Source organism: Peromyscus leucopus, chromosome 5 (genome assembly GCF_004664715.2).
Source record: "Peromyscus leucopus breed LL Stock chromosome 5, UCI_PerLeu_2.1, whole genome shotgun sequence".
In the NCBI taxonomy this organism is placed as follows: domain Eukaryota; kingdom Metazoa; phylum Chordata; class Mammalia; order Rodentia; family Cricetidae; genus Peromyscus; species Peromyscus leucopus.
In genome coordinates this window covers 33,371,400-33,393,982 of record NC_051067.1, presented here as the reverse complement: position 1 = coordinate 33,393,982, position 22,583 = coordinate 33,371,400, and the positions used below count along the sequence as shown (strand labels likewise).

Here is a 22,583-nt window from a genome sequence, read left to right as displayed (position 1 = left end):
ATAGTACCTTATAGATGCTGTAAGCTCATGGGGATGTGGCAACATCTCCAGTTTGTCATTATCACCATCTTGTAAGGATGCTGAGAAATAGCTTTAGACATGGTGTGGATCTTCTCTTCTCCGAGGTGGACTTCATGTTCAACTACTTCTCACTCCAACAGAAAGGCCCCGATTTTCCAGTCACTCTACAGTTTAAGCAAAGGGCTGTAGGGGCTGGCAAGATGGCCCAGGGGTTAAGAGCGTTTCCTGCGCTTCCGGAGGACCGGAGTTCTGTTGCCAGCACCCATGATGAACTGTTCACTACTGCCTGTAACTCCAGCTCTAACTCGGTCTTCTGGCCTCCAGAGGTACTCAGACACACACACACACACACACACACACACACACACACACACACACAGAGAGAGAGAGAGAGAGAGAGAGAGAGAGAGAGAAGAGAGAGAGAGAGAGAGAGAGAGAGAGAGAGAGAGAGAGCTGTTATCCCTCACTGGGGAGGTTCAGGCAGGAGGACCAGGAGTTCAAAACAAAAACAAACAAACAGAATACAAACAACAACGACAGAGAGAGAAAGAGAGAGGCAGAGACACACAGAAATAGTTAGGGATGAAGGAGGAAGGGGGGGCTAAGGAGAAAAGGAATATGGAGTGGAGTTTTATGATTAGTGTGCACCTGTAATTCCAGTATTGGGGAGTTCATGGCTAGTTTGGGCTTACAGGCGATCCTGCCTATAAATAGCAAATAAATAAATCTTAAAAGTGAGAAGAATCTGGGTGTTGGCTAGCCCGAAGGTCTCTTCTGGCTTCCGGAATGGCAGCAGGAACCGGGCCTGTAAAGAGAGCACAGGACACCCCCGCTGCCTGGGAGGAGAGGGAGACGACTTTGAAGGAACCCAGGGCGGCCCCCGACACCCCCGGAGGCCGACGAGCTGGGGAGCAGGCAGGGCGTCTCCCGGCCGCCCCGGGCCGGGCTCCCGGGGATCCTCGCCCTGCTCTGCCCGGCTCCTCCTCCGGGGCGTCCCCGGCTACCGGCCAATAGGCGGCGGGCGGTGCGGAGCGGGAAGCCCAGCGCTGGGGGCCCAGCCCTCCCAGGCGTGGGGGACCGCAGCGCCAGGTCCGCGCCCTGGAGTAAGCGACGGGTTCCCGCGCGATCCTCCAGAACCCTCGAGGTGACCAGTGTGCAGCGCCCAGGCGACAGCATACCCGAAGATGCAGGATGGCTGCGCAATCGGCCGCCAGCCTCTCCTACCGCACCACGGGCTCCACCTGCCTGCACCCGCTCAGCCAGCTCCTAGGCATCCCGCTAGACCAGGTAACAGCGTCCCACCCGCGACCCCGACCCGGACCCTCGGTCTGGGGAGAGGGGTGCGCCCGGGTCCCCGCCCACAGGCCACAGGTGCGAGGGCTTCCTTTTGAGTCGGTTGCTTTTTCTGTGTGAAAGCTACCCGTTCACCTAAACCGGCAAGTTGGACTGAACTTAAGTTTTGGTCTGTGATCGAAACTTCAGTGGTGAGATTCACGAATCCAGCATTTTCCCACTAGTGTACTTTGGTCTTTGTGATTTTAAATTTAGGCGAGCCTACTTTAAGAATAAGTTTGATTGAGCTGGGCGTGGTGATGGCTCACTCCTCTAATCCCAATACTCCAGAGCCCGGGGCAGGAAAATTGCTGCATGTTCCAATCTACTGTCTAGGTAGCTGAGTGAGACGCCTCAACCCCAAAACAAAACCAAACAACCACAAGAAGTAAAAAGCCCGACTAAGTAGGTGTGTAGGTATAGTCTAGCATATGGCGGTGACTTGTTTGTTGAGACAGCATCTGGCTGTGTAGCCCAGACTTTCTTGACACTCACTCTGTAGTTCAGGCTGGCATTGAACTATCTATTTTGCCTAGGCTGGGCTAGAACTTGTGGTGATCCTCTTCCTTCTGTGTGGAGATGCTTATCAGACCACGAGGGCCTTTATTCATCCCTGCTGTGGGAAGCTGATGAGTAGGGCCGGTTCTTGGGAGAAGAGGGGCTGCGGGAAAATCTTTTGAACTGTTCAGGAACTGCCTGCTACATTACAGTTAAAATTGGCAACAGTAACTTGGTGAGCAATCTTGTAGAGACAGCCAGGGCTGCAGCTCAGAGGTAGAGCTTGTAGTATCCAGGAGGGTCTGGGTGCTAGCCCCAGGACTAAGGGAAAAGTCTTCCTGGGGTGTAGGCTTGTTTACTTTGTTTTGGCACCTCAAGCTTGTGTAAGATTGATTTAAACGGACTCAGGCAGGGTAGGTGGGAATAAGACATCTGCTCCCCTACTATTTCGTTTCTGCTGAGTTTTCCGTGTTTATTTTCCCTTCTTTTGCTGGGTATTGTGGTGCATGCTTGTTTTTCCAGTTCTTGGGAGACTGAGGGAGGAAGATTGCTTCTGTTAAATGGCACCTCGGCCGTCTGTCCCAGGCTTTGAGACTTAACATCTTCAAGTTGGAGACCAGGATAGGCCATGTGGAGAGCACCAAGCCTGCCTGGGCTACATGGTAAAACCGTGGCTCAAAAATGCAAAAGAAGAACAAAAAGATTTCCCATCTTCTTAGAGCTGTTTTCTTTCCTTTCACGCTAGAGCTACCTGTACCTGCTTCCCCTCCATTTGCATTCCTCTGGCAATGATGAATGAAGCTGGACCTGGCCTTGGCATTTACTCAGCGTCCCCTCAGCTTCTGGGGTTCTGCCTACTGCCTTCTCATCAGTTGCAGAACTCTGAGAGTCAGGAACTTGGTAGATGTATCAGATGTTAAGTCAATTACTCTTCACTTTGTAGTAAAGACCAGGAGTCCAAGGGACCCAGGCAGGCAGGCAGGCAGGCAGGCACAAGAACAAATTCTGTCACTCGGAAACTAACTTTATCTGTTGCTGAATTTCCATAGGACAAGTTCATTTTGCATTGACCTCTCTAATTCCTACCAGAGTCTATTGTAGCTGCATTTTCTATTTTACAATAGTCCATTTACAATAATAGAAAATAATTTCTATTTATTTTCAGAGGGGGCTTCTCCCCCTTTGTATAGAAAGAAACAGATTGGTAAAGTACTAAGGCAAATTGAGAGGTGGTCCTAGAGTGTTATCAAGCTTTTAGCTGCATCCACCTCCCTCCTCAAGCTGTAGAATTTTTGTAAAAGTTACCCTGTTTCTTAGAAAAGATTTATTTTATTACTTAAATTGTGTGTGTGTGTGTGTGCATGCATGCGCATCTGCACATAGGTGCACACACAAGCCCCTGATGGATATGTGTACTTGAGAACAAGAGGGTCTTGGGTCCCATGGAGCTGGAGTTATAGGCAACTGTGAGCTGCTGAATGTGGGTGCTAATAACTGAACTGGGTCCTCTGAATGAGCAGCCTTTGCTTTTAACCTCTGAGTTATCTATCCAGCCCCCAAAGCAATCCTGTTTTGAATTTATGAAAAGGAAGAGAAGAGCATTATGAAGAGACATGAATGATTTTAGTTCATTCCACAAATGAACTCAGATCATGGGATGAATGAAAAATCCTCAGGAACACTTGGCCTCTCTGAGATCTTAGGTCAGCCTGACCAGCAGGGTCAGTCTGAGCTTTGGTGAAAGAAGTGCTCATCATATGATACCTTAAATCATTTGTTTTCAGCCTGGGGGAAAAATCCTGAGCCATAACTAGTATAATTTGGGACCAACCTGTGGCAGTGGGTTTGTCTTTGATCCTTTCCCCAGTGTCTCAAGATTTCATGTTCCTGTTCATACTTTTTAATAAATCACATTTCTGTGATTGCCTTTAATCTCTGGCTTTCCCTGCATCAAGAAGTTTATTATTGAGGTTGGAGAGATGGGCGAGCAGTTGAGAGTGCTTGCTGCTCTTCCAGAGAACTTGAATTTGGTTTCCTTCACCCATATGAGGCAGCTCACTACCATCTGTAATTCCAGCTCCAGAGGATCCATGCATGAGTTTGCGCGCGCACACACACACACAAAACACACGCACGCGCACATACACGCACGCACGCACGCACGCACACACGCGCGCACGTGCACACCAAAAGAAAAATCTTTTAAAAAGTTTGTTGTCCGCAAAACCCTGTACTATGCTCTGTGTCCTGGCTTTATGTGAGAGGAACTCTTTGTTTCTGCTTATCTGATGATCCTTTTTACCTGTTCTTAAGGGCAGTCTGAGACAGGAATGCTTGTGTCCAGTTGTGTCTATGATAGACGTCTATAGCTGTTTTTATAGCTTTTTTTTTTTTTTAAATAGGTGCTTGCCTTGCCTGACAAGCTCCTGAAGCTGTTGAATGTGAAATTCTTATGTAATGACAGACAGCGAGAGCACTGCCATTCAAATGAAGTATAGGAAATGGGGATGACTCAGAGCTTCTGCAGCTTGGATATGTTTGCTGAAAACTGTATCATGGAGTCCAGAGAGATGGCTCAGTGGTTAAAAGGCATTTGAGGCTAGCCTGATGACTTGAGCTCAATCCTAGGGACCCACGTGATGAGAGGAGAAAACCAACTTCCACAGGCTGTCCTCTGACCTTAGCATGTGCACACACTTGTGTACAATATAAATGATATATATTATATTATACTATATACTATTATATATGTTGTATATATTACACACACACACACACACACACACACACACACACACACACACACACACACAGCCTAAAAGACTAAACCTGATTTTCTAAACTAGCCTTTGTCTGTGTGGCCATGGATTATCTAGACACTAACCTTCACTTAGGATAAATTAGGTAAGGAATGGAGGATGAGGTGAGGGCTCATGTTCTCTGCAGAGAGTTCTGGCTTTGGAGTATGACATGATGAACTTTAAATTGAACCATAGCTGTAGCTAGAGTTTTCCTGCCTGGCCCACAGTCAGGACAAATCTTTGTCACCCGCCAGTTCCACAGCTGCTCAGACCCAACCAAGTAAACACAGAGACTTATATTGCTTACAAACTGTATGACCGTGGCAGGCTTCTTGCTAACTGTTCTTATAGCTTAAATTAATCCATTTCCATAAATCTATACCTTGCCACGTGGCTGGTGGCTTACTGGCGTCTTCACATGCTGCTGGTCATGGCGGCGGCTGGCTGTGTCTCTCTGCCTCAGCTTTCCGCTTCCCAGAATTCTCCTCTCTCCTTGTCCCACCTACTTCCTGCCTGGCCACTGGCCAATCAGTGCTTTATTTATTGACCAATCAGAGCAATTTGCCATACAGACCATCCCAGAGCACATAGCCTCCATGATTACAAAGCATGGCCAACTCAATCACCTGAGTGGAATCTGGAGTTCTGATATTATTCATTCATGCGGTGTGTGGTTGTAGCTTGGGAACAATGCTCATAGGAAAGAATTATTTTTCAGATTTTGAGGGATGTCAGTGTGGTGGTGGTGAATTCTGGGGGCTGAGGACATCAGTGCCTATTGGTGTCCCCAAGCTTCATGTGTTTTTATCAAGGGTCAGTTCAGCCTTAGGCTATGATGCTTTGCCTAGGTTTGTTTGTTCGTTCATTTGTTCCTTCCTTCCTTCCTTCCTTCCTTCCTTCCTTCCTTCCTTCCTTCCTTCCTTGCCCCTCCCCCTTTCTCTCAATTTATCATCTGCTGAAAAAGAGACAAACTAGAATTAGAATCCAGGAAATGATACTGAGGTTAAAGTAGCCAGGGTTTAAGAGTTTAACATAGACCTGTGATCCCATTTAAAGGAGAACTCATGGGGCTGGAGAGATGGCTCAGTGGTTAGGAGCACTTACTGCTCCAGCAGAGGACCTGAGTTTGGTTCCAGCCTACATACAATGGCTCACAACCATCCTTAACTCCAGTTCCAGGGGAATTGACCTCTTCTGACAACTGAGGGCACCAGGCATGCAGACATGCAGACATGCAGACAAAACACTTATACACATAAAAACACATCTTTTTTTTTTTAAGTGCACTCATGAAGGCTAGCCTTGGAGACCTGGCACTAGGCTAATGGTGACCCAGCAGAAGGTTATTACACTGAGATCTGTGACCTCAGGTTTCCTTGAGCTTTCGGTCACTTGGTTGAAGTCCTTGGCTACGCTTGGAAAACCCAGGTTCTGTTCTTATCTAAGTCTTGCCCCACGTTAAAAGCTCGGCTCACATTCCACAGCCATTGTTAAATACATTAAACATTTATTTAATCCTGTTAGTACCAGGTACTTGGCTGTGTGGTGAAATAAAGTCAAGGTCCCCACTGTAGAAGAGTTTATGTACCAGCAGAGGAGAGGCTCACACAAGTAAACAGGTGTATGCTCCAGTTTGTAGCTGGTTCCTCAGGGGAGTGGGAAGAGAAGTGAAGGACACATTTGACTCCTGTAGACTTGACTGTATGCAAACAAAACATTGTGTGAAAGTCACCTTGTATTGTAACATTGCTGGGTTTGCAGACAATTTCAAACTCAAGTTTCTTCATGGTTTTATGAAACTGCTTCCCTGGGGGACTTTAGATACCCAGAAAATGCTGTTGGTCATAACAGAAGATGCCAATGTTGTTAATTATTAAAGTTCTATGCAAAGAATGGTATTTTGATTTTGTGAATTGTGGTCCCAGGGATTGAACTGAGGGCCTTGAAAATACTAGGGCACACTCTCTACTAAGGAGGTGATCCCAGCTCAAGAGCCTTTGTTGTTGTTGTTTGTTTGTTTTTGAGACAGGATTTCTCTAGTCTTGGCTGTCCTGGAACTTGCTTTGTAGATCAGGCTGGTCTTGAACTCATAGAGATCAGCCTGACTCTGCCTCCCGAGTGCTGGGATTAAAGGTGTACACTTCCATGCCTGGCTTGGAACCTTGTTTTTAAAAGGAACGAGAGGTTGGCCTTTTGAAAGAAGGGACCTCATTCTAACACTGCCATTATCTGTGCAGCCTCCAGACTGTGGCTTGGGTTTGCTGCATCTAGCCTCAGCTCAGGATGGGCATGAACACCCATCAGGACACAGAGCATTAGCAAGAGAAAGCCTTCCCACCTCCAGCTCTCCTCCCCATCCCTCTTCTTTCCTTCCTTCTTGCTTCTTCTTCAGCTTTAGTCAGTTTGGCAAAGCCAAATCTCTTCCCAGTTAATATTCCTGTCATTGTTGGGTGTTGTAAATGACTGGGTTACAAAGGAGATTAATCGGTTAGACCTCAGGCCACAAGAATCAAGTTTCTGTTGGGTTCAGAGGGATTCCATAGTCATGGGAAGCAGTGATTCAAGCATGAGTAAAGTGATACTGACCCTTAAAGCTCATCTGGGGTAAGACAGGGATGTATTTTCTGGGTACCACCTGGACTAACAGAGTCTTCCTCAGAACTTGTTGGCAATGACCCATCTAAGCCAGGTGTGGTGGCTCACATCTGTAATTTCAGCAATTTAAGGCAGGAAGATTTCTGAGACTTAATAGAGTGAGTCCAAGGGAAGACACTGAAGGGTTGAAGTACAGAAAGATTGTCATACCACAGTGATACAGGAGGTCATTGCTGAAGGAGGCAAGGATACAGGGTGCAGCATCATTGAGGATGGGTGAAGGTTTAGAGTAGTGGTCCTCAGCCTTCCTAATGCTGCAACTCTTTCTTATAGTTTCTAATGTCGTGGTAACATCCCAACCATAAAATTATTTCCTTGTTACATCACAACTGTAATTTTGCTGCTGTTATGAATCATAATGTAAATATCTAATATGCAGGATATCTGACATATGACCCCTGTGAAAAGGTGTTCAACTCCCTTAAAGGTTGAGAACCATTGGCTTAGAGCGATCATTAAGGGGGTGTATTAGTTACTTCGCTTATCTCTGTGACTAAATACTTGAAAAGAAATAACTTGTTAGAGGAAAGATATGTTTGGCCCATAATGTGAAGGTATAGTCTTTCATGATAGGAAAAGCATGGTGATGGGAGAGGCCAGTGGAGACATTGGGTTCATCTATCAAGGCAGGGAAGGCAGATGGTGGGAGAGGCCAGTGGAGACATTGGGTCCATCTATCAAGGCAGGGAAGGCAGATGGTGGGAGAGGCCAGTGGAGACATTGGGTCCATCTACCATGGTGGGGAAGGCAGATGGTGGGGAGAGGCCAGTGGAGACATTGGGTCCATCTACCATGGTGGGGAAGGCAGGTGGTGGGAGAGGCCAGTGGAAGCAGGAACTCATGGTGGTTGCTTCTTCACATCCACAGAGAAAGCAAAGAGAGAACAAGAAGTGATGTCAGACTGTCATCAACATCACATTTTCTCTAGTGAAACCTCCCCTCCCCAAGATTTCAAACCAGTGACACTTGCTGGGGACCAAACATTCAATCATAGGAGACTGTGGGGGACATTACACACCCAAATCCTAACAGGGGATTGAAAAAAGAGGTCAATTCAGTGTGCTACCACGTAAAATCAACTCAATGGAAATGAAATTTCTAGTGGTTTACTCTGTATGTGTGTGTGTGTGTGTGTGTGTGTGTGTGGGTGTGTGTGTGTGTGTGTGTAGCAGCAGCATATAAATGTCTGTGTGTGGAGGTCAGAGCACAACATTCAATGTCATTCTCAGGGTTATCACCTGCCTCCTTTGAGACGACCTGTCACTGGCCTAGAGCTCACTCATTAGGCTAGGCCGGCTGACTAGCCAGTCTAGGGAGCCTCCCATCTGGGCCGCATCAAGGCTGCACTTAGAAAAGTGCCACCACACCACCAGTGTTCACATGGGTGCTGGGGATCAAATTCAGGTCTCAGTGATTGTAAGGGACATGCTTCACTGTCTGAGCCATTTCCTCTGGCCGCCCAACTTTCAGAGCATGCGTCACACGTTTGCGTTTCTTTCAACAGCTCCTTCCAGGAGCAAGATGGAACGCATGAAGTTTTCAGAGAAGGCTATTGCGAAGTTAAGCAGGGGTGCTGACGGATGCTGACAAGTAGGCCAAAGTGATAACAGTGAAAAGGGAGCTGTAGAGGTGAGAGAGTGGGGGCTGAGATTCTCGAGTGTAAGATTTCTGGGCTACCGTGCAAGGCAGGGTGTGGGCGTGGGGGTTAGGGTAAAAGCCGGGTTACCTGCACAAGCCCCAGGTGCCGGCGAGCTGATGGATTGCCCTCATGGCTGAAGCTGCTCCTGTGTATTTGGGGCTTTGAGATGGAGAAGATACGAGGTAGGTAAGATCTCAGGACTGCGGAAAGTTTTGGGCAGCAGGAAAAAAGAGCAAAGGAGGATATGACCCGCGGTGCCAGCCTTCCTGTTGAATTGTCTCATTGAGTGCCAGCACCGGGGGGAGTCTGGAAGGAGAAGAGGTTTTGCAGAACGGTGGAAGAAAAATGATCCCTGGCAGCAGTGGAGTTTTGAGGAAGCACTGACCCTTTTCTCCTGACATTGACTTTGCAGTTTTAGTGGTGAAATGGGAGCAAAGTGAGGTTAGTAGTGGGAGGGCGGAGGCCTGCGGGGAGATGAGTCACGAGGAGGAAGTCAGGAGCGCACTGGTGAAGAGTGGAGCTTCTGTGCTCAGTCTGAGGTTAGGCTAATGGGAAGGTCTAGGGAGGTGCAGGTATTTCCCTGAAGCCAGTGAGTCCAGAGACCTACCTCAGAGGTTGCAGTCTTTCCTAGAGCAGTATTTGACTGTGGTGGAAAGTTTCTTTGTGCCTCTGAAGAGATGGCAATGGGGAGGTAGAAGATGGCTTTGGGGAGCAGCTAGAGAACATCACGTGGGTGTGTTAGGGCCACATCGGTATAAATTTTACATTCCATACTGTTGGGGGACAAGGCTGGTGGGGTGGGGGTGCCCCTCACTCCAGCCTTCTCCTTTTAGATAAAGACCCTGTACACATGGAGCAGGAAGATGAACAGTCTCCACCCTAGGGTCTCCAGGAGGTCCCTCACACAGAATATTGGTTTATGCCACAGTGTGGTGGCCTGAAGAAGGGCTGACAGATTGTCTATGTGACCATGTATTCCCTAGCATTTGAAGCAGGCACTCTGGGGCTTTAACTTTCCTGTTGTGGACAAGAGGTGGTCTTTACATCTTGGCCTCAACTTGCCTATCTGGCTTAATGACATTATAAACTCTACATATTGAAGGCCTGTGCTATTGGCATCTAGCCAGTTGTTATGGCAACACGATCTCAATCAACTGATAGGCCAAACTAAATATCAAAAGGCAGGGGCTGGGAGACAGCTCATTTGGGAATCAGGACCTGAGATAGATCCCAAGAACTCTTGTAAAAAGCTGGGCACACTTGTAATCTCAGGGCTAGGGAGGTGGACAGAGGCAGATCTCTGGGGCTTGCTGGCCAGACAGCCCAATTGGCAAGTCACAGGTCCTAGTGAAAGACCACTCTCCATAAGCTGGATAGCTCCTAAGGAACAATACCCAAGTGCACTCTTAATTTCTACATGTACACCTATACTTGTACACATGAACTGGAATATACACCTGCACACACATGTACACACACACACACACACACACACACACACACACACACACACACACACACACTTCAGAGGCATTCCCCTAATTTCAAATGAAGGAACACATCCCCAGGATTTGTGGGGCTTGTCTGTAGTTCTTCAGGTAGGAAGAGGAAGAGGCAGGGTTCGAACCCGGTGCTGTTGCTGAAGGCTCTGTGTCATTACTGCACTGTGTCCCAGCCCCACTGAGCCACCTTCTCACCCCAGTGGATGTTTCATTCCCTGTCCCTCCAGTGTCTTCACAGCTTCCAGCCTCTGGGCATAAACTTCCTCTCCTGGCACGTTGTGCCTGGCCTGTGCCTTCTTGTCCGCCTCCATTCCTCCTGGTTCCCTCTTCCCCAGGGCCTGGGAGAGCTCTTGATTTTTCCCATGGTTCTTCTTTTTGTGACTGTCATGGTTATTATATTTTAAAATTTATACAGATATTTGAGGACTGTTTGGCTGGCCCAGCACCTTAGAATTTGAAAAAAGGCTAAGTTTGAATGAGAATACAGTCTCCCGACTAGATAAAGGGATAAAACAGTGGATGCCATCCTGTATAAATGGCTGCATTCATGCCTAAGGTACATTGGGTTTCTAAAAGGAAAATTATGCCGGGCATGGTGGCACACACTTTTAATCTCAGCACTTGGGAGGCAGAGGCAGAGGCAGTAGATCTCTGTGAGTTTGAGGCCAGCCTGGTCTACATAGTGAGTTTCAGAACAGCCAGGGCTATGCAGAGACACACCCCCACCTTGTCTCAAACAAACAAACAAACAAACCCCCAAACAAACAGTAACAACAGAAATTGTAATCTTACCCCTGGTTTACATTTTATTGTCATCATAAAAAATGGGGGAAATAGCTTACTTTTCCTGGTTTGGTCTGACAGAATGATTGAATGCTTTTGTACAAAAATCAGAGCCTTAAAAACAAGGATTTGGTGAGATTGTAAAATGGTGTGCCACTTTGGCAAAACAGTTTGGTGGTTGGTCAAAATGCAAAACATTGTTACTCTGTTACTCAACAATTCTACCCTTAGGAATATATCCTCAAACTACTGAAAATGTGCACCTATGAAACATGTACATGAAGGTTTACAGCAGTGTTGCTAATAGTAAAAAAGTTAAAACAACTCAAATAGCTATCAAATACTGGAGGGAAATAAACTGTGGCTTATTCATACAATAGAATATTATTAAGACATAAAAATGAATGAGAAACTGACAGATTAAATGACTTTGGTGAACCTTCATAATTTCATTTGTAGATCTTTCCATTTCTAATTTATATATACATTTGGGGTTATAAATTATAAATGTACTGCCTCCTGTCAACATTGTATACTTCTATTTGATGATTTCTGTGTCAAACATTATATGGAAATGTTTCCAAGTATTTTCTGTATTAACTGTGAATGAATAGAACAAAATAAATTGCCTGTGATGAAAAAAAAAAAAAACCAAATGGGGGAAAAAAAGCTGATTTTTTGTAATTTACATAAAGTAATAGCAAAAAAACATCAAGTATAATTTCCCTCGAAAGTTCAAACTTATAAAGTCAGCATTTTGTTTCCTGTGCTGGGTTTGAACCCAGGGTGTCATGAATGCCAGGTAAACGCTGTAGCCTGAGCCACACCCCTGATTCCCACTCTTTTGATTCTGCAGATACTCTCTTTCTTATTATGGGGCCTCTTTCCTTATGTCTCAGGCATGTATTTATTATTCAGTGTTTTCTGCCCCACCCAACACTGGAAGTCTTCTTTTAAAAGTTACGCTTTGAGTACCCCAAGTACTCAGTGGCCAAGCACACCTTGCTTCATGTGGTCTGTGCCTTGCAGGAGGACCTGCAGATGCTTGTTAAACTGCTCTCTTGGCATGTCAAAGTGTTCAGTATGCATGCATGCACTTCATACCTAGACCTTGAGGTCTCAGAACCTCTGGGTGCTCCTGGAGAAGAGAGAGAAAAGAGGAATTGGTGGGGGAGTTCTGGGCTAGGTGGGACCAGCAGAATATTCTAGACAGAAGTGGTTTCAGCACAGGCGCCAAGACTTAGAAGAGTCACATTCTTTGTGGGTAGGGATCACCATCACAAAACAGAATGTCAGCAAACAGAGTTTAAAGATCCGATTGTCCTTTAGTAGCGGTTTAGGAATTGTAGCGAGGAGGTGGCTTTACAGGCCGGAAGGCTAAGGGAAGCAGAAACAAGAAACAAAACCAGACACATTATGCCAAAGTTATTTTTCAGGGCTGGTGAGATGGCTCAGCAGGTAAAGGTGTTTGCCACCAAGCCTGACTACCCGAATAAAGTTATCCTCTGATGGTGCCCACCCCCAATCAAACAGAAAACTCAAAATTACTTTACAAGGGGAAACTCCCTTGCCAAGTAGCTTAGATTACCTTGGTGGGGAGGTCTTTTTTTTTTTCCCCATTGAGGGGTCTCACATAGTGCAGGGTGGCTTCAAACTCACTGTGCCCTGAAGATAACCATAACCTACTGATCCTCTTACCTCTACCCCCAGATTGCTAGGATTAATAGGGGTTTATCACTGTGACTGGATTGCTAGGAATCAAACCCAGGGAAGTGAACTTCATGCGTGCCAGGCAAGTATTTTATCTACAAAACTACATTCCCAACCCCCGGGGGAACTATGCAGCTTTGATTGCTGCAAGCCTCCCTTTAAAAACAAAACAAACAACAAACAAACAAACAAAGCCACCGGTCCATTTGGGGGTTGATTTTTGTGTGCGTGACCCTGCTCTGGTTTATAAGAATCTGGATCTAAGAGCAGATGCCGATTCTTAACAAAGACCTCCAGTCATTTTTTATTAACATCAGTGAGGCACCTTTGTATGCTTACAACAGAGTAGGAGTTAAATATATGTTTGTTGAATTGTGATGGAATTTTATTTACATTCTTAGTCTGGAATGAATGACTAAGTTGAGATAAATTTGGGAAGCAGTTTTTTTTTTTTTTTTTTTTTTTTTTGCCAAGGGAATTAGGCCTGTGTATTATTTAGAGCCTGATTTCATGCTGATTAGATCTATTTCTACTTTCTGGCTCCATTACTGATAATCTAATTATGCTTAATTATAACATACTCCATTCCTATTCTCTTCATGTGGAGTTGAAGTACCATATCTGGAGGTTACTGTTGATTTCTGTGTTGTTTCTGGATAAGTTGTCTCCAATTTGTGTATATAATGTCTAATACTTTTCTTTTTCTGTCTATAGTCAAATCACACATTAAAAAAAATCTCTCAAATATTCCCAAACATGGTCCTTGAAGTCTAAAGGAGAGACTTAGGGACAGATGTCCTTGAAGAGACACAATCTGCAGACAGCTTTGGTGGCTGCAGCTTGTGCAAATTCAGTGTGTGTCCCTGAGGAAAGAGAGCTTCTGTTGAAGCAAGTCAGGCCTCCAAGCAGAGAGACACAGGAAGAACTTCCTTCAGTTGAAGGACGGTTTTTAGAAATTTTGCCAGGAGCACAAGACTTGTTAGTCTTCAAGTAAAAATGTGTTTTATCAGAAGACTGCCATCCCCTAGGCTGAACTGTGACTATCCCAGCCGACTGAACTCATGAACCCATTTCTAATGTGCTTTTAGTTCTCTAAAAAAAAATGTGGGCTTGGTGAATCATTGACCAACTTCCTTGTACTACCCAAGCTCTGTTTGTACCATTACTTAAGTTTTCAGTGGTTAATCTTCTTTTGTGTGTTTGTGATCCTATCTGCCTTAGGTATGGATTTGAAGGTCCATGCTAGCATTAACACAGCTTAAAACACTGAATTCAGATTTCTGGGCTGAGCTGCTGGGGACCACCCATCCATCCATCTGTTACCACCATCTTCCATCTTTAGGGTTAGTTCCCTAAACAACACAGAACTCTGCTCAGGTTCCGGTCAAGTTTGGATAAGAACAAGGGGACATGTGATGTGATTCCTTTTCGCTCGTTCTAGTTCTACACTCTCATCTCACACCGGGGGTTAAGGTGGAAAATGCTCTCTGGGTTTTTTTTTCCCTCTCTGCTTGGTCCTTCTTGATCATTCTGCAGCTCCAACCTGTGGCAGGTGATTCAGAGGGAGGATGACTCAGCCCAGGTACCAGAGAGGGCAACAAAGAGGAACTCACCAGATCCAAAGGTCCTGCAGTGAAGTCACTTGTCCCACACAAAAGTTCTTTGTTTCTAAGACTTTTTCCCCTCAAGGGTACTAATTTTTACTCTTTTGTTTACTGAAGCCAATGACAATAGGAATCTAGTATGTGTCTTTCTAGTATATTAAATATTTTACCATTACATTTTTTTTGGTTGTTGTAGACGAATTTTGAAAATTAACCCTTCTGTCAGGAGTGAATACTCATGAATATTATCCCAGCATTCTAGAGGCTGAGGCTGGAGGATCACTATGAATTTGATGCCAGCCTGGGATACATTGTGAATTCCAGGTCAGCCTTGGTGTAGAGTGAAATAGTGTCTCAAACAAAACAAACAAACAAACAAACAAACAACAAACAAAGAAAGAAAAAATTAAATTTTAGACTAGGTAGCATATACACTTGGTATCAAACCCATAGGCAGACAAAGAAGGATGGATAGTGAAGGCCAGTCTCTCTCCTCTGCTCGTCCATTTTCCAGACGGCTGTTCCCCTTCCCTGTGTTTCAGACACGATGTATGTCTATGTGCACCGGAAATCTTGTCTGCTCTCTGCACACGTGACAACCTACAGTTCTTCAGCGTGCTTTTTCCCTCTGCTACTTTTCGCTCCTCCTCCGCTTACCCTTATTTCTTAGAAATGGATTCATATCATCCCGAGGAGCTTTGAAGATACCTGACCTCCTTTCTGTTCCATTTCTATCCTTTTAGGGACGGCCATGGCCTTTTGCACACACCAACCTGCTGTGGTTTGGGGTGAAAGGGGCTGGGCAGGGTCTCTGATCACCTGACCGGGGAATACAGAGAGTTCTGATAGTCCCTTCAGGTGGGAGCTAGGAGAGGAGAGACTTGTTTTCACTGCCCCCCTCAGATAGACAAGAGAAGTGAGACATTCGTATGAGGACGTGGATTCCAGCATCCCTGCGCAGCAGGCTGAAAAGGGCTCCGTCTTTGGCTAGCTTGCTGATCATGGCACTTAACCTGGAAGTCTTGATAATTCACATCCACTGGAAATGGTACCCTTTACAATGATTATCATTTGATGTGGTACATTCTGGGAGGCATTCTAATACCAGGTGGATGCATGGGGTAGGTGGAGAAGGCTTTTTTTTTTTTTTTTTTTTTTTTTTTTTTTTCCTGAGACAGGGTTGCTCTGTGTAGCTTTGCACCTTTCCTGGAACTCGCTTTGGAGATCAGGCTGGCCTCGAACTCACAGAGGTCCGCCTGCACCTGCCTCTGCCTCCTGAGTGCTGGGATTAAAGGCGTGTGCCACCACTGCCTGGCCTGAAGAAGGCTCTTAACCTTTCTCCTCATTTAAATAAAAATCCATTGACTTTATTGTTGTTAGATAGAAGACACACCAGATATTAAACTGATAAGAACACATGCTACACTTGATTTTAGCCAAAAGCTGAGAAGCCATGCAAACTAGGCTCCTTCTGGTATGGTATCAAGGATGAGTTGGCTTTAAGTGATAAAGAAGGACATTTTAAGAGTCAGGACCACCACAAACTAAGCCTTCATTTCATTTCTACTTTCCAGTGGGCTTGCCTTAAAGGTCATAGCTATATATTTCACAGTTTTATTATTTCTCCAAATGAAAGGGGTTCCTTTTGGTGTGTGTTGGCCAAAGTGGATTGGCCTTTGTGATTCTAGAATCTTCTCCCTGGTAGCATAAAGGCTGAATGTCTTAGGAACTTGCATGCTACTCTGTAGAAGAGTTCATGCAGAGAACAGCTTTTCACTCTTGTCTGTCAGGGAAGAGCTTTTTAGTTTCTCTTTCCATGAGAAAGGAGCATTGACTGGCCTGGTCTCCCAACAACAGCTGTCAATATACCTATAGGTTATTTAACAAATGGGAACCTATGTGGGTAGATTGTGTAAGAAAAATTAATTTAACTTTTTCTTAAATTGTTTTTTAAATATGTGGGGAATGAGGTGGACTTCACAAAGGCCGCAAAAGCCAAACTTGCCTACTGCTTGCTGCCTTATAAACAATTTGCACAGTCCATCTTTCTCCTCTGCCTCCTCCTCCTCCTCCTCTTTCTGACAGAGACTCATGTCTCCTAAGCTAGTCTCAAACTTGGTATGTATGGGAAGGTAGCCTTGAACTTCTGATCTTCCTGTTTCCACTTCTCCAGTTCCAAGAGAACAGGCATGCAACACCATGCTGGCCTTATTCGATTCTGAGGCTCAGACGCTGAGCCTTGTGCTTGGTAGGCAAGCACTCTACCAACCAAACTACATCCTTAGTCCGTATTCTTCGTTTTATGGTTAACTTTCCACTTTACAAAACTTAATTTGCTATATTTCTCATCTTTCCACTTATGCATTTAGAATGTCTTTAGAGATGTCTTTATTGACTCTGGTTTTGCTGTCTTAGTTTATAAGATAATGAGGTTGTAAATGAAAAGCAGTCATTTCATTGAGATCCAAGGTGGGGCCCTGACTCATGATAATGAATAAGAAATTATGATTGTGTGTCTTAGCTAGTGGACATTACAGAGAAAATTTGAAGGAAAGCAGTGGGTTATAAAGTAATTTAGAAATGAACTTCTCATGGTTTTATCAGAGTTGTAAAGCCACATCCTGCGTACTTGGCAACCTTCAAACACCTGTTAGTCTAGAGTAAGGTGTATCTAGGTTTGGTTCCACATGGTGGTTTCTGGGTGAATTTGAGACGTCAGGAAAGAGGAAGGAATATGGCTCTAAGAAAATCGGGATGGTCAAAGACTGCTAGACCAAAGGGAGTGCACTGAAGTAAGATGGGTTGACTAAGAAGGGCAAAAGCCATATGATCATGGAACAGCTACCAAGGAGACCTCAGCGTGCTGTTTAGGCAACCAGGCAGGGTGGGGTATCGGTGAGGTAGGGTGGGGTATCAGTGAGGAAGGGTGGGGTATCAGTGGGGTGTCAATGGGGCAGGGTGAGGTATTATTAGTGGGGCAGGGTGGAAAATCATCAGTGGGGTAGGGTTGGGGTATTAGTGGGACAGGGAGGGGTACTAATGGGACAGGGAGGGGTACTAATGGGACAGGGAGGGGTACTAATGGGACAGGGAGGGGTATTAGTGGGGCAGAGTTGGGTATCAGTGGGGCAGGGTGGGGTATCAGTGAGGCTTGTTTCCTGAAGAGGACCTTGAACATGGAGGGCAGTTTTTTTGTTCTGCTAACTTTTAAAGAATTCTCTTCAGTTCCTGAGAAAGTTCTATCGTCATTGCTATATTTATAAAAACTAAAAATGACCATCTCACCGGCTCCAAGCATTCTCTTTTTTTTTTTTACTAGATCAGATGTACATGGAAATGACCAATCCAGCACTATAAACCCATGCTTAGCTTAATATAAATACAGAAAGTTACAAAGAAAAAATATAGACATTTGAAGATTCAAAGGTTAGCACCACATGCTTATGTTCGCTTCATCTGTCAGCCGAGCAGCCTGTAAGAATTAAACTCTTTCAGCAGTGGGTGTACCTAAGCCTAGATCATGGTTCCTAATGCCATTCTCCATCACAAGGAACTGGAGTCCTTGGAGAAATACTTCCAGTGCTCAACTGTGAAAACTATAATATGAACCTGGAGTTGTTTGTAGTTCCAGAAAGTATAGAAGTACCCAAAAGCAACTATCCCCCCAAAATAAAATAAAACAAAATTTATACATGACGGTGGTCTGTCGGGTGGTTGAAGGAGCCAGTTGAAAATGGAGAATCCTGGAACAAAGTGAGCAACTAATAAAGAAGGAACTATACGATTGTGGGAGGATGTATTAAAGAAGTTTACACCATAGACATACGTAGAGATGATAGACATTCCACAGGTGTGAAGCACACATTTCGTACGTTCACACCAGGAAGTGTGCATGCCTACACAGATGATGGCTTAGACAACTAAGTGGAGGAAGCAGGGCGGTCAGGACCCCTGCCCCTCAGAAGAAACTTACATAGCATACTCTGTATTTTACACAGAACATCGAGAACAGTCTGTAGAATACTAGTTAATTTATAACCTCCTATGCTACAGCTCTGCATAGTGTAGTGTGCGAATAGAGCGGGGGCAAAGGACCTCACGGTGAGGAGCCAGGTAGGCAAAGGACCTCATGGTGAGGAGCCAGGTAGGCACGGATAGCTTCAACGTGTGCTCACATCGGCAGTGATGGCCTCGTCCACAACAGGTCACCCTGAACACGTGCACAAGTGGCATTTTACCGCTCTGACCTTCCTTGCAGAAAGCCATAACCCCTGAGTCCTGAGTGATTATGAGCAAAGTATGGGGCAGATACTGAGTTTGAGTTTCTGGCTTTTACTTCATTTGTTGAGAAAGCATCTCCTGTAGCTCAGGCTGACCTCAGACTCTTACATAGCCGGGTTGTTTTTAGCAATAGAACCTCCTGACTGCCCTCCTAAGAGCTGGGATTACAGATGTGCACAATCACACCCCAACTAATTGAGAGTTTCTGCAAAGATTTTTCAAAGGTCAAGGTCAAAAAATAATAAATTGTATATTTCAAAATGGGAGGAAGTTTTTGATGTTCCTACTTTGAAGGAAAGATAAATGCTTGAGGCAGTATGGTAATTACTCAGATTGAATTGTTACATGCTGTGTACATATTGAAACTCCTGCTCATACCACACATATGTATATTTGCCTGTAAGTTCAGACTAAAACCAACCTAAGAACACTAACCAGAGTTAATTCCTAGGTTTTGAAAATGGTCACGTGAGGTGGATAAAGCATATACAGGAACTGACTGGCCAGTTCTCTGTAAGTCTAAAATTATTTCAGAATGAAAAAGTTGAGCAAGCTTTATCTTGAGAAAGGGACACAGACCATGCAACATTTCATTACAGTACAGTGTGCACCTCCAGCTTTGGACTCTTAAGAGCCGAGCAAAGTAAGCCTGTGGTGTGGAGTGTGCATGTGTTAAACTTAACATATGGGGCGGTGTGGAGTGTGCATGTGTTAAACTTAACATATGGGGTGGTGTGGAGTGTGCATGTGTTAAACTTAGCACATAGAGTAGTGTCTGGTCTACGTATAATAACACGCCAGACAGTATGTAGTGTATTAAAGTTAACATGCAGAGTGGTGTGTAGTGCACATGTCATAAACCTACCACATAGGCCAAGAAAACTGTCACAGTCATCAAAACTAAGGAAAACCTGAGATACAATCACAAGAGAGGAGCCTAAAATGACAAATAATTACAATATGGTATCCTGGAATCCTTAAACAAAGAAGAAACATCAGGAAAATCAGGAATCTGGAAAAGCATGAATTTTAGTTACTAATGCAAAAGGTTCATGTTACAACAGTTTAATGAGCTTAATTGGCTTTCTCTTTTTTTTTTTCTTCTTTTAAAAAGTTGTTTGGTGTTTTTGTTTCCTTAAATCTCTCTCTCTCTCTCTCTCTCTCTCTCTCTCTCTCTCTCTCTCTCTCTCTCTCATCTATCTATAACCCTTGATGTCTGTTATTTATTATCTGTCTACCTTCCACCTATCTACTTATTTTTGGATTTATTTTCAACTGTAGAACGAGGCAACCTCCCATTCCGTAATGGTGCTCTGGTCACGTTGCCGTGGGGCTGTGGTGTCACAGTACATCCCATTGTGCATTTGGCAGAGGAGTTTCTGCCTCATGGGGGTCAGGAAGCAAAGAGAGGCAGGAAGAAGCTGGAGTCTCCATATCCCCTTCAACGGTATCCTCCCCAGTGACCTACTTCTTTCTATGAGGCCCCGCCTCTAAATTGTCTTCCCATAATGCCACAGGCTATGGATCAGGTCTTTAACACATGGGCCCTTGGGACACATTTAAGATGGAAACTGTAGACAATAAAATACTAGGAAAATAGCTAATAAATCAGCACCAGGTTATTGTGTGTGTGTAAGGCCAAGGGAATTTCACTACTGTGCCTCTTGAAACTGGTGTGGGGGCTGATGGGAGAACTCAGTGGTAGAGATCTTGCATGAGTGACTTTATTTTTATTTTTTTTATTTTTTAGCGGGTTCTATTTGGACCCGATGCAGGGGTCTAGAACAGTGATCATCTAATTGTAACAATGTGTCAAAAACACTTCTTTGATTGTGGTAAGCACAGTCAGCTGGTGGGAGATGTTCACTGGCCGAGTTTGGAAATTACCACTGCTGCACACTTCCTGCTATTCTGAGACTTGAGAGAGCCGACGCTGATAGCTTTTGACTGTGACCTACGAGTCTTAGTTTTGTTCTGCGGATGAACATCATATTCACATACTGGTGGGGTTGATGCTGATAGCTTTTAACTGTGACCTAGGATTCTTTTGTTTTGTTCTGTGGATGAACATCATATTCACATACTGGTGGAAATGGAATTCGGACCCCTACTTTCAGGGGACTTCCCTTTTCTCTCTCTCTTCTCCTTTCCCTCCCCCCACTTCTTCCCTCTCTTTCTTATTTCCTTTCTTCCTTTCTTCCTTCCTTCTTCCTCCCACCCATCTCTGTTTCTCTTCCCCTTCTCCTTTTTCTGTTTTTCCTTGTGCTGGGGATCAAACTCAGGGCACACACTAGACAGTGCTACCCCTCTGAGCTCCATCACCCGCCTCTGCAGAATCTTCCGGTTGAAAGATTGCAACATGAATATGCAATTGCATCAGTGTGTAACAGTGCTTTGCTTTCATCTTACAGTTAGCTTTGTTAAAATCTTTGCATACATCTTCAGTCATTTCTGTGAGGACATAAGGACTTCGGCTCATCTTAAATCTTCAGGCTCCTGATGGGTAATCTTCATGAAGGAACAGTTGTTAAGTAGGAAACATACTTCTCTTTCCCTAACCTCAGCAACAGAGACCCGCCCAGACAACCCTTCTTGCATTTGTCACATCTCACAACTCTCTCTTGAAGAGTTGACTTAAATGGGGATGATCTCAGAACGCTGCCCCTCCATTCTCCATTCAGTCTCTCCTTTTTATAGAATCCCTTAAGTGTGTGTTGTTCAAACCACAGGAGTCCATGCTCTAAATCCACTTGTAAGGAACTCAAGTTCCAGATGCCTTGAGATAACTACAGCCCTCTTGCTTGTAAGCACCATTAGGCCAGGCAGGTGACCATGACAGCTGTCCCAACCCTTGTAGGACAAAGTTGCTATGATAGCCAAGAGTTTCATGACAGCCATTGACACTCTGGCTGTTTCCTAACTGACACTGCCATGTTGCTGGTGTTTGCGGAGGTGAGACGTCAGAGCCTTCTGATTGGCTTGAGCTCCCTTCTGTGTAGACTTGTATCTGAGCCCCAGCTTCCGCCATGGGGTGCAAGGATCCACCCCTCTGTAAGTCTCTAATAAATGCCACTTGTGTAATCCTGCATGTGACTGCCCCCGTCTTTGGTTTCATGGGACCTTCTGCTTTAAAAAAAGATTTTTTAAAATGTGTGTGTGTGAATGTAGGTGCCTGTGGAGGCTGGAGGCATCAGATGCCTGTGGAGCTGGAGTTACAGACAGTTATGAACTACTGATATACATGCTGGAACCTAACTCAGGTCCTCTGCAAGGGCAGTTTGTTCTTCACTGCTCATCCATCCCTCCAGTTCTGGGACCTTGGGCTTCTGGCAGAGGTTGTTGTACATGGGGACTGGGTTTTTATAATGCAGGGGACTTGGAGTGGCAAGGGGAAGGAAGGACAGCAGACGGAACTCCAGAGTCAGGCTGTATGTTGGACTTTTGGGTTTCCTGTTGAGATCTGCCTGTGACCTCACCATGCTCAGTGATGGCAATTATAACAAGCATTGGTTTATGGAGATTTCATTCTAGACCTATAGGCAATATTTATTAGTATAAGCCAGTTAAACTTTCGAGGCCTCTCCTGACATGGTGGCATACACCTTTAATCCTGGCACTCAGGAGGCAGAGGCAGGTGGATCTCTGTGAGTTTGAGGCCAGCCTGGTCTACAGTGAGTTCCAGGACAACCAAGGTCACACAGAAAAACCCTGTCTCGAAAAACCAAAAACGAACCAACCAAACAAAAAACAAAGCAAA

At 45.0% G+C, this 22,583-nt stretch overlaps 1 protein-coding gene and 1 pseudogene across 1 annotated transcript in view; one reads left to right on the top strand and one right to left on the bottom strand.

Moving 5' to 3' along the window:
• The first annotated feature begins 1,035 nt into the window (after positions 1-1,035).
• Mboat1 (membrane bound O-acyltransferase domain containing 1) overlaps positions 1,036-22,583 on the top strand; it is a 105,974-nt gene continuing 84,426 nt past the window's right edge. The window contains exon 1 of the mRNA XM_028881009.2: positions 1,036-1,308. Coding sequence (XP_028736842.1) covers positions 1,213-1,308 — 96 coding nt within the window. The 5' untranslated portion in view covers positions 1,036-1,212. The remainder of the gene's footprint in view (positions 1,309-22,583) is intronic.
• LOC114702289 lies at positions 15,820-16,000 on the bottom strand (annotated as a pseudogene).